This window comes from Periplaneta americana, chromosome 3 (assembly GCF_040183065.1).
Source record: "Periplaneta americana isolate PAMFEO1 chromosome 3, P.americana_PAMFEO1_priV1, whole genome shotgun sequence".
Taxonomy (NCBI): Eukaryota; Metazoa; Arthropoda; class Insecta; order Blattodea; family Blattidae; genus Periplaneta; species Periplaneta americana.
In genome coordinates, this window is record NC_091119.1 from 70,129,413 (window position 1) to 70,142,674 (window position 13,262).

Genomic DNA, 13,262 nt, shown 5'->3' on the forward strand with positions numbered 1-13,262 from the left:
AAGAAAATTACATTTAAATATTATTCACTGTACTCGCACCGCAACTTCTTAAAAATTAGTCACCTTGTTTCAATGACTGCCCTGCAAATCTCGGAGAGGAGGCAACTTCCTGGAATTTGGCTGAGTTAAAGAAAAAGAACATGCAACAAAATGAAGTTAAGGGAAAACTGTAGATTTTAATGAGGGTTTACAATGTGTTTCAATCAGGGGTGGTCCATGTCAGTGCCTTCATTCCGTCTCCTCCTTCCGCACTTCACTTTTGTTACCAGATGAGGGAGTGTGAATGACAAAAATTGTGGGCGCAGTGTGCATTCTTGCAATCTTTGTGTTAAAAATACTGTCTACTACAGTAGACATCCCTTCCGAACCATGTTGAGGACACAATGTCCTGTCCAGGACAGGGTGAAAGTTTCACCCCTTCCAAACATAAATTCTAAAGACACCCTTGTACTGACAAAAGAACAATAGTGGTCAAAGCCCTCACTTAAACTAAGCTGTTGTCAAGCATTTTATATTACTTCCATTGTGTGAAATGAAGCCTTCAGTGGAATGAGGGATGGACTTTAGAGTCTGTTCCAAACTATAAAACTCAAATTTCACTTGTATTCACTTATTCAGGAGGTAATTACAACTGACCTATTTGCTTAGAGAAAATGATTTAACAGACCTATCAGTAAAGAAGAAATTAAAATGCATTCCAAAGTATTAAAAATTACCAAAAAATATAAAAACGACCTACTAGTTCAAAAACGTAAAAAAATGCAATATAAGAAATTATTTTTTTACGTTGGCATAGAAAGGATTTCTGTATTAATAGGCATTGTCCTAATGTGAAAAATAAGATGATGACTTTTCATCAACATCCGCCCCCTAGTTATTACGAACTTATAGGCCTACTGTTACTAGGTAAAATAACTCAAATTGTTTTGGTAGACTAATCCTCAAAAACCTCTCAAGAGCTTTGCCACTGTTGCTGTTATGTTTTCACTTCTTGCATTTCATCTGCATCATCACCTTCCCCAAATCCTGCTTTAGCAAAGCACCTAATCATAGTTTCCACTTCAACTTGCTTTACAACCAACCCAATCCAATTCACAGCATTCAGAACTGATACTGATCATGTCAAAGCATAAGAACTGTCGGCTTTTTCCACATTTGCGATTAAAGATTGCATAAACAAGCTCCTTCAGTATAACTTCAATGTGTAAATCACACTCATGTCCATTGGCTGTAGTATATTTGTTGCATTAGGTGGAAACCAGACAAGTTTTACATTTGAAATTACCATTTTATAGTGACAGCATTGTCTAAGAAAGAACCTTTCGATTGCTTTCTTCATTTTTACATTAAAGCCATTTACCCACTCTTCCATTGTTGCAGGAATCTTCCAAGTCTTTTCATTGTTTCTCCAAGTTACTGGGAGATTATCCATCTTCAGGTTCTTGAAATATCTCGGTTTCGTCAACTTTCCAATTATGAGAGGTTTTTTTTTCCATTTTTCCCTTCAAATATCCACACAATTGAAATTTAGAAATCCCACCTTTCGTGAGCTGCCGCAAGGGACAAAGAGTACTTAAGCATATAAATGTTTACAAGTTCATTGAATCATTGATTTTGTTTTGACAAATGAAACTCGTACACGTACAAAGCTGCAAATACGTTTTAAGATTAATTAATTTACCTAGTTTTAGAGAGAGAGATAAGTATTACGAAAAAGTAAAGACTTCTAATGAACTTAGTTTCATTTTGAATGTAGGTGATGCTTGATTCTTTTAATGTAGCTAAGGTTACAGTCAGAATAATAGACGTAGGTATTTCAAGCCTCTTAAACACATTTTTCGTGAAGAGAGTAGTGGTACATCTTGCTCCAACCAGAAGTCCGATTACTTTTGGAGGTAATAGGGAATGGTGGGATTGTAGATATTCTTTTTTTCCTTATCCACTTCAGCTGGCTGTTCCTCATTCATTTAGAAACACACAGTGGGATCAATTATGAATCCAGATTTTGTAGATTCCTTGAAAGCTATTATATCTATGTGTCGTGTACTGCCAGTGACGGAGAGACTATGTAGTTCTTCAAAGGTGTTGTAATCGGCATCTTTAAGGCCAGTGGTTATAATTGATCATGCTTGGTGGTGTGTAGCGTTTCACAGAGCTTCACTGTGTGGACAGGATTTCAGGATGTGTGCAAGAGTTTCAACCTCTTTGTGACAATGCCTACAACAATTGTCCTGAGATCTTCTTGGCACAGCATGTACTGCAGCAACATTTCCGTCCATTTTAATGCCATCGTGCCGTTCACTGTTGGAGAGTCTTTCGTGTTTGCAAATCCATTTGTTTGCAGCAGGATATTGTTTAAACAAAACTACGCCTTTCCCTTTCTGTGGATGACGACACCAAATATCAAGTTCTCTGTTCCTCAGAAGGTTACAAATCTTTGTAGCATTAAAAAGAATGGTTATTCTTGTGAAATAAGGCGTCTTTTGGAACAATGTTCAGGGATTGGGCACATCCTCATGAACCTGATGTGTTTATATGACATGGATTTTGAGATTTGTGTAAACATCATAGGGCATTAATTTGTTGTAATAGTGCTTCCCATTTTGTTCGAAAAATTCCTATTTCTTTGTACTTCCTGGGACTACAGACCATTGTATCAGGAATGTCTGTAGGTAGGTTCAGTACCTCTTTCAGGCTCTTTTTATTAATTTGTCGACATCGTCCAAGAACTTTAAGCCTCTCCTTAGACATTCTCCCCCCCCCCCCTTTCCCCCGGCACACTTTTGTCCCTTTGCCACAAACAATTCTGTTGGCAGTGCATGAAGAAATAATTTTATGTGCATTGCGTTTTTATGTTTGTAGCCCGAAATCAAGTCTAGCAATTTGGTTTCCCTTCGAACGCTACACTTTCATCCACGTCCTTTGATTCCCTTCGATTTGATACAATATTATCTCTCGAAACTGTCAAAGTTGTGGTTTTGCATTGATTTCTTTAGCCAAGTATGTTAGTATTTTATTTATAAGTCGAGATTTGGCTACTGCAAAGATCTTCATTTTGAAGTATTGGACCGGATATATATGTTTCACTATAATTTCTTGCATGGAAATCTTTCTCGTTGGCTTCGATCACTTCGACTTATTCATTCAATAATATCACATACGATTTTGCCATGTTTCACACTTGAGATGCAAACCACTGGAAGAGGAGCTCCAGTTAACTTTAATTTCAACATGTATTTAGGTCTGCTACCTGCAGATCTTTATGATAAGGAAAAACTTTATCACAGGAGATAACATTATCAATCTTTTCTGAAACTTTATCAGTACTTGACTCCCGGTTTCTTTATCATCCTCTATAAATTTTTTAGAAAACCCCAAGCTTCTAACAGGAAAAGATGTCTTTGTGTATATTATTTAATTATCCTTATCCAGTACCATCAAGAGAAAGGATCTGTACCTGGCACAAACATTCGTTTGTTTGCTATGAAGCTAATTGTCCTGAACAAAATTTGCAGTAACAGACTAAACAGTAAAAGTTGGAGATGTACAAATCTATTTGTTAGGGATGTACAAACCTATTTGCTAGGGATGTACGAACATATAATGTGTTATTTATGATAAATGCTCGCATTATAAAAGTATATATATATATATATATATATATATATATATATATATAAAGGGTACACGGGAAAAACAATGAATGTCACAATTCTGTCAAGGGTGATACCATTATCTAATTTAAAAGATTACTGTAAAATTTAGTGTTGTTCTCACTAAAACTGATAAGGAGGATTATCATCACGGATAGTCATCCTTTTCTTAATTTATAATACTTGCAGCAATAAATTTTTCAGTATTGTACTGAATTTGATTATCTCACCCTTAACAGAAACGTGACATTCATTATTTTACCCCTGTACCCTTCATATATAAGTTCCTAAACATGCTTCCTGTTTCAGCATTGGACAGATTCCACATTATACAGAATAACACTATAATGCCTCTTCTATCCTCCAGGATCAAAACATTTGTCTATATTGGACAAGTTTCTGTCTTATTCATGTTCTGCCGCGAACAAGTTTTATTGTGTTTTGTATTGAAAGTAGGTGTTATATGATGTTTTGGTTATGGTTTAAATCTTCATTATGGAGTGTACAGACCAATTATTTAGTCCTGACAGTTCAGCGACACGAAAGAGGGGAAGTAATAGGAGTAGTGGGGAGAGTTTCAGAGTAGAGATAAAGGTGAGTGGTCGATAAAGGAATGCAATAGAACTTAATTGTACTGGAAACACAATGCTATACCCCATGCGTGATAGCTGATCACTCTGCAGGTGACAGACTAACCTGAACATTCCTTGGCGTAACTTAATGGACTCGCCTGACCCAGGTGCACATTGCTGATGACTGTTAGGACTAAATAATCGTACTTTATTTCCTTTACAAGCAATTGTAGAGGAAGCAAGTTTGAAAGTTAAGGATCTTTGTTATATTAACAATATTGATTGTATTCTCACTTTGGAAGAACAAAATGCAATATTTTTCATTTTCAAATACTATAAAATTTTGTAGGCTATATAATTTGATTTTGGTAATGTCTACAGGATTATTTTATTTACTTATTTTTTTTGTGCTAGTCAGGAATTTTGTTCTACCAGTGCTGTAAATTGAAAAGTGATAAAAAGCCATTAAAATATGTGAATATTTGTAAATTGGAAGAAAATCGATTGATATGAAATGTGTCCATATATATAATATATAGTAAAAAACATGACATTGTTAACATTCAAGATTTATTGCTCTAAATGTCGAACCAAAATTAAATATTTAGTGTCAGTTGTGTGAAAGTGGCTAGTTTCAAGGCAAAGAGTGTCATAGTTTTCTTGGCTGTTTTATTGCTTATAGAAGCTACTCACTACTATTGTTGGTAGCAGTGAAAGAATTTGAATGAGCAACTGCTTTAAATTTGAGTATTGTTGTGAATTGTATATCCTATTTGTTTAGTTCCCTATCCTTCAAAGAAATGAACAGTGCTCAAAATTTAATAAAAATATTCTGGAAACATTTTCATATTAATTACGAAAAAATAATTCTCAGATTTTTTCGTTTTTCTTCCATCTATTTTAGAGTTCTATGTACTCTACCATTACTTTTCTGTTGACAAACCTTTCCGTTTGCACATACTTGGGTACTTATCCATATTCATCTAATTTTGTGACAGTGTTCTACTTATTCTTGTAGTGGTAAGAGTTATTCTGTGTTCGAGCATTGGTAAATAGGAAGATATTTGGGTGGACATGGTCATTGGCTCCTTTGAGACACTGTACTGGAATTTGCGTGAACATATTGAGGAAAGCTGTGAAGTACCTCAACATAGTATGCCTTAGATTGAAACCTGCACCTTGCAAATCTGAAGGCAGCATAATAATAATAATAATAATAATAATAATAATAATAATAATGATATTTCTAGAGCTAGCCTCTGCTTAAATGGTTTATAAAGTGTGATAGATATTTTTAAACATTGTAATGTTTTGCGATTTATTTTTAATATCTTTTCTCGAAATCCAAATTAAAAGATTGTTCAACCACAACATGAACAAAAGTTATGATGTCGTCAGATATTCAAAGGTTGATAGCATTGTTCTCTCACTTTCAGGGGTCGCGATTCCACGGACAGGAATGGCAACACCCAGAATGATGCTCGCGACTAGCGAAACAAGCACTCCTTTATTTTGTGAGTGTGCACTGCAACAAGTCAGTTCCCTGTTGCTTCCCTTTCTTTGTCAGTTCCCATTGATGTTCCAGGTGTTAGGCTGTTTGGTGTTTTTATTATGGAATCAAATATTGCTAAAGTACAACACAAGTGATTTATGTTCAGTCTCTTTAACACGCCACAGTTAAGTGATTTACATGTGGTTTATTGACTCAAAGAAAAAAAATTGATGTCTGTTTATTCTGAATGTTGGCATAACTGTGTTGCTCTATATGCCACTTCCACTTAACAAAAATTGCTTTCTTTTTTTCATTCCTAGTGCACACTGGTGTAAAATGCACTAAGTAATACCATAATTCATTCTGATATAAGTATCTTTTTTTTTTTTTTATATGCCCTTTTGAGGTATTTGCAATGTATTTTTTTTTTTTAGCCTCTTTAAAAACTGCAGTAGAGTAACGGTAATTGTCTCTAAGCTGTATTGTTAAAATGCTATTGGTGAATGTTTACGTTTAGTCATAAAACATTTATGTAAGTGCATTTTGATTTCAGTTAATTTTTTTTCCAAAACATTGTAGAGATTTCTTGACACTTTCTTTTTCCAAAATTCATTCTAGAAATGATGTAAATTTGCTTCCACAGTTCACAATTGCAGTGCAGTATCATTTGTTAAAATGTGGTTTTGTTGCTGAGACTTTTTCAGTTTCCTTTTAATGTACAATTGGCTATTCTCCGTGGACATGGAGGAGAAATCTCAGCATCTTCATCACAGTTATACTTTGCAATGAAATAACATTGAATTTATCAGTTTGCTCAGATAAAATTGTTTCTTGTAGTGTAGATTATTTCAAATATCAAATAAAGAATCTTGATCATGATTGGTAATATCTTTATGCTGTACAGATGTATGTATTTTGTGAAATATGATAAGTGAAGGAAGGAAGTATTTGACAAAATAAGTCATCTGGTTCACAAATTAGTCCTTTCAGCTCTGTAATTAAATATCTGTTCCGGTACTGTCCTAATCCCAGTACACCAATTTCCCATTGTCTCACTTGCTCAGACTCTGGCTAGTTGAGTCATTTCCTTTATTATCTTTTATAGGAGTCGATATTGTTATTTTGAATGTCTTTATGTGTTTGAACCAAGTAATTCTTCGGAAATTATATAATATTCAAATTGTTGGTTGGACCAATAATTTCTTGTGCAGATCTAGGAATTTCGTATGTGTGACTTTTATTTTATTACCTGTATGTAGAATAAAGTGGCACATAAGACGAAATTCGTATCAACGGAGAAAATAAATTGAATGAGTATAGGAACCTAATCCTTATCTCTGCTTTTTCTCATGTTCAGAGATATGGAATTATAGCATTAATTTTTTGTAATAGCATTTATTAGATAAGATCTATTTCATTTTCTGTACGAAGGACATTCCAAAAGTAAGTTTACAAGGCATATTTTTTAATATTCATATTTTATTTTGCACATAAAACACAGCACATTGTGCTCTACACTTAACACTTTACTTTTCGACATAATCTCCATGGCGATTATGGCATTTGTCTAACCGTTGGACGAGCTTGTTGATGCCACTCTCGTAAAATGTGGTGTCCTTTGTGTTGAACCAGCGTTTCACCGCTGTTTTGACGTCTTCATCACTTTTGAATCTGTGCCTTCCAAGATGTTCTTTCAAGGCAGGGAAGAGATCACTTGGTGCGAGATCAGGGTTGTATGGTGGATGTTCCAAAGTCTCCCACCGAAAAAGTCGCAACAGTTCTTGAGTGGCATTGGCAGTTTGTGGCCGAGCATTATCGTGAAGGAGTAGCACACCCTTTGAGAGCAGTCCAGGATGTTTACGTCTAATGGCGGCTCACAAACAATTCAAATATTGCACTGTATACAGCTGCATTTATTGGTGCTCCCTTCTCCAAGAAATCGACGTAGCCATCACTTTGCCAGCTGACTTTACGATCTTGAATTTCTTGGTTTGTGAGGAACCTGGATGCTTCCACTCCATTGCGTGCTTTTTTTTGTTTTTGAGGTATGGTGGTGAACTCATGACTCGTCATCAGTGACAGTATGCTGAAGAAAATCTTGGCTGCCAATGGCATATCACTGCAAGAATGATAAGGCACAAGCCATTCTCTGAGTTTTGTGATCTTCAGAAAGGTTTTGTGGAACCCATTGTGAAATCCCAACTGCTCAATACTGCGGCTAACTGTTCCACTTGACAGATCCAAGTCATGCGTAAATTCTGTGATGATGATTCTCCTGTTTTCCAATATTGCATGCTCGTATGTTTTGTTCTCTGCCGTGCCAACTGTTGTGGGTCTGCCACTCTCCATACAGTCAACTGCTATCACTCTCCTGGTTCGAAATTTGGTGCACCATTTTGCCACACACTGATGACTCATCATGCTTTCACCATAGACGTCCACAAACTGACAATGAATCTCTGCAGCTGACATCATCTTTGCATTGAGAAATTGAATTACAGCAAGAACGTACTGTTGGGATCATTATTCCAGTCAACCCTCCATCTTTAACTGCCTCTTGTCAGCAAATGCTAGTGCACAATGCTACCAACTGATATGATGTTACCAAATGAGGGGCTTAGAACAAAAAGCAGGTAAGTGACATAAACCTAGTTTTGTTTCATTTGAGGGGCTTAGAACAAAAAGCAGGTAAGTGACATAAACCTAGTTTTGTTTCATTTGAGGGGCTTAGAACAAAAAGCAGGTAAGTGACATTATTAAAAAAAAAATGAGGTAAGAGCGTGTTGTGATAGCCCAAAAGGATGTTTCTTTGGGATAAAATCAGGTAAATGATCGCACTGTGCAGTGCTGCTATATGGGCATCATTTCACCAAACTAGTGTACAATATTTCATTGCATGTAGAACTTTAACTGTACGTGCTGTTATTGAGTTCCGATGCTGTGAGAACGAGAGTGGGAAACATTCACAAGAGGTTGAAAAAGTGTATGGAGATGCATGCAGCTGTCGATGGCAGTACAGTTAGTTGGTAGGCAAGCAGATTATCTGGTGAAAGAGGTACGCCAATATTCAGGATACTTCTCGCAGTGGCAGACCCTGCACTACACTAAGTCCTGACAGTGTGCAGTGAGTTAACAATAGAGTTTGGTCGATTCGTGAACAAATCGTTCATTCGAATGACTAATAATAAAGAATCGTAAGAATCGATTCGTGGTATCAACGAATCGTCATCCAAAAGAATAGTAACGAATTGACATGGTATCGTAACCCACGATTCTATTTACTTGTTTGATGTAACCTGTCAACGGACATTTCCGAACAGTGCCGAATGCTCCCGAGCGAGAGTGAAATCAAAATACTGCATTTGTTAAGTATGGAAAATAATGAACACAAACCTGAAATTTGCATTGTTAAATAGAGATGTAATGCAAAAAATGTACTTCATAATAAAGTTCAGCTGATAAATTATAATTTAGAAACATTATCTTGGGTAATTTTGTAGACTAATTGAGGTCATGCTGAATGGTTCCAGCCAATGAGAAAGAGACAATCCAATGTCTCACCTCTTATGCCATCTATGCGAGAGATGTAGAACGTTTTTATTCTACGCGTGGTTTGCAAAGGAAAGTGTCCTGCGAGTCGTTCGTTGACGATTCAAAAGAATAGTTGGAATCGCAGACTGGGAAGAATCATGAACTTGTTGACGATTCAAAAGAAGAATAGTTGGAATCGCAGACTGAGAAGAATCGTGAACGAATTGTTAGAATCGATTCGTAATGTATGATTGAATCGTTGGAATCGACTTCTGAAAAAGAATCATGTTGCCCAACTCTAGTTAACAACATGGTTGTGGCTGACAAACGCATAACAGTGAAAGAATTGTCACTCCAAGTTGGAATAAGAGAAGCAAGTGTGTGCAGAATGTTGAAACAGTTGAGGTTAAAAAAGGATGTTGACAGAAGATTACAAAGAAACCCGAAAAACAGTGTGCAACGAACTTTTGGATCAGTATGAGAATAGTGGAAATGACTTTCTTGCAAGAATTTTGACTGAGATGAAACATGGCTCCATCATTCTGAACCGCCAGGCAATGGATTGACATCATGCAAATTCACCAAAGAAAAAGAAATTCAAAACTGCGTCTTCGGCAGGAAAAGTTATGGCTACTGTGTTTTTCGATTCAGAAAGACTCATGCCACACGGAACCACTATTAATTCTGACGTGTATGTGGCAACTCAAGATACTTCAAGCTTGACTGAGTTGTGTTCGACAACATTGGGAGGAGCAGGGTGTTCTGCTATTGCACAACACAATGCCACATGTCAGTCACAAGGTCACAGACCAGATCAGAAAACTTGGATGGACAACACTGAAGCATCCGCCTTAGAGTCCTGATCTGGTACCATGCAATTACCATCACTTTGGTAAATTGAAGCAATCCCTTCACGAAACGAGGTTTGAAGATTATGACTCCCTTGTGGACGCTATTAAAGAGTGACTCAGACATGTTGGTCCAGACTTATCATGTAGGTATATAGGCCCTCATTCCAAAGTGGTATAAGACCATTGAAAGGGATGGAGATTATTTATAAAAGTGACATTTTGTTCCTAAAGGATGTATTTACATTCTGTGAAAATAACAAAGCTGTAGGATAAAAATGTAATTTTTAAATGTGCATTTCTTCTGGAATGACCCTGGTACATATAGTGCAGAAACTTCGACTTAAAGGATGTAAGATGGAGTCTGCAGAAATGTGTTTTCTGAGATCGGTGGTCGGAGTCTTCCTACCAGAGCAGAGAAGTCAAGACATCAGAAACAATCTACAAAATATTTAATCTAGGCCTTAAACGATGAGGTAAAAAAAAAAAAAACAATTGGTCACAGCATCTGGAAACATGGGAGGTTATTGAATTCCAAAAATAATGTTAACTATAAACCGATAGGACAAAGAAATATGGGAAGGCAGAGACTTAGATGGATAGATCAAGACTAGAATCACATAAGATATTACAAATTTCTAAGGAAAGGAAAATGGGTTGACTGGCCCATGCCATGATAGATCATTGAACAAATGTTGAAAAGGATTGATTATAAATGGTGTTGAAAAGAATGGATTGATTATATATAAATGGAAGAAGTGTCGATATAAGAGAGAAATACTTCTTGATAGGGCTGAGATTGTTGCCTGCTGCCATCATCATCTGAAAAAGATAGAACAATTTTGTAATGGAGGAAGAGAAATTGTGTATCTTGGAACGTGTGTGGATAGCAATTTAACTTCTAAAAATGCTGGTTGCTTGTTGATGTTGAGCTTGGAATACAGATAAACCACAGTATAGGAAAGTGTCCTACATGCAGGCAACAGAAATAGTTCCTGCACTAATGCAGAACTCGTGTACAAAGCTGGTTTGGCAAATGGTGATTACCATGGACAGATGAACCAAATTAATTTCGAAAAGTGAGTTAATGAGAAATTCATAATCTTCCTTCTTCATTAGTCATGGTAATGAACAATCACCCTACCACTGTTCAGATTGATTGCCTCCACAGGAGTATGTGCCATGAGACATGATAGAATGGCTAAGAAGAAAGAGAGTTGAATTTAATGAAAAGCTTAATAAAATTTACCTTTTGCTCTAATCGAGCACAGGCCTCAAGAAAAGACTTTCAGAATTGACCACATTCAGCGTATTCCGAATCTCACCAGACTGGTGAACATCAATGACGTCATGCTGCAGCGAAATAGTAACAAAACCGCTCGAAGGTTCATTGGTTATCATGGTGGCTGTACAAGTTGTTGTATGTGCTATGCTAGCAAGATTTTGCGAAATTTCCATACTGTCATTTCGTTCAAAGAAATAAACTGTTTATGCTCCATAAACAGTTTATTTCTTGAACCAATAGTAATAACTGGTCCGTTGACATGTTTGTTCATAAGCCATTAACATTTTTTTTTACACTGTGCTCATTACAAACAATACAGCAGAACACACCGCCATGACAACAGTGCACGATGTAATTTGTTAATGATTTAATTGGAATATATGAGAAATAATTTATAGAATTAAATAATATAAATATAATGGAGAAAAATAAAAATATTATTAATCATCTTAGAGGTATTATTTGTGGAATAGAAAATTATTCATATGAATAATTTTATCTTGACAGGATAATATTATTTAACTAAATTTTCTCATCAGAAGTAATTGCTAAATTACTATAATTTGGTTTAAGAGACCATTACTTGCTTTCAGTCATCTGATGACTCGTTTATTTTTAGGATTCAATTAATAAAACCATTTGTTGGGATACTTTTAATTATGATGGGTATAAATCTGTGGTGCTAATTCCCGCCCTATACGAGAACCAATCAGGTTCACTGATGGATACTGCCACCACTTCTGCAAGCTGATGGAACCGGTGTGACAGCAGTGAAGCATCAGTGATGTTATCGTTGAAATTCGGAACACCATGATGATGCCATCAGATTGCTCAGTGCTGAGATTCAGTATACAGTCATTGTTGAGACTTCCATCTTACATGTGTGTTCTGTCCTCAATTGATTCAGTGGAGGCAAAGATGGAACATGAAATGAGGGAAAACAAAGTGACAGGGAACTTGTTAGGAAAGTTGAAAGAATATAAAATGCTTAAAGAGGGTTTTTTCTTTCGTTTCTGAGGAGGGCCCAAAGGCTTGTACCACTGCCTGAGGCTTACTGTGCCAACATCCTTATTGTGGGATGATTGTTGCAAGTTCTTAGGACTACATTCCTGTGAGGACATGATAAACTCCTTGGTGCTATCTTATCGATTTTGGTACAGCATCCAGGTCTCATGGAGTCTCCCTGTTAATATCCTGCATCCTCAGATCAGTGGCATCTGTTCGCAAATCGTGTACTACGTCCTGTTGCATCTTGTATTTACCATATCACTGCTGTAGATACCGCGGCCCACCATGGTGCCATCCATCCCAGGCAGCTGCATGTCAACTAGATCCTGCTCTGCTGTAGTCCACTTTGAAAACCCCTTAGGCTTTCTGGGATCTATGCAGCTCCACCAGGCAGCCGACACCTGTAGATGAATTACTGTACCATATCTACTGAATCCCCTGGTAGACCTGAAACTACAGTACTGAAGATCTCAGATGAAGTTGAAATTAACCCTTCTACTACCATGGGGTCAATGATGACCCCAGGCATTAAACAAATTGTATCTCCTTCAAAAAATTTTAATTTCCCCCCCCCCCTTTTTGACTTATTTATTTTAGGTTAATGACACTCCTGTAAAATATTTCTCGTCTACCATTTTCAGTTTCTGAAATATTGATTTAATTTCATCTAGTACCGCGGGGTCAACATTGACCCCAAAACGACATTTTGTGTACTTTATAATTTATTGTGGACAAACCACTCGTAATTAACTCTAATGCTACCTAGTGGCAGACTATGACACTCTTTAGTCCAGTTCTTAATTTTTTCGGTAAGATTTCACTAATACTTCAGCAATTAACTGCCTTTGTGTTGCGGTCTGATGAGCAACTACA

General features: G+C 36.5%; 1 protein-coding gene across 1 annotated transcript in view; it reads left to right on the forward strand.

Moving 5' to 3' along the window:
* The window catches only part of LOC138696151 (serine/arginine-rich splicing factor 7-like), a 44,869-nt gene extending 38,273 nt beyond the window's left edge, over positions 1-6,596 (forward strand). The window contains exon 6 of the mRNA XM_069820718.1: positions 5,662-6,596. Within this exon, the coding sequence (XP_069676819.1) occupies positions 5,662-5,716 (55 nt within the window). The 3' untranslated portion in view covers positions 5,717-6,596. The remainder of the gene's footprint in view (positions 1-5,661) is intronic.
* The last annotated feature ends 6,666 nt before the right edge of the window (positions 6,597-13,262 follow it).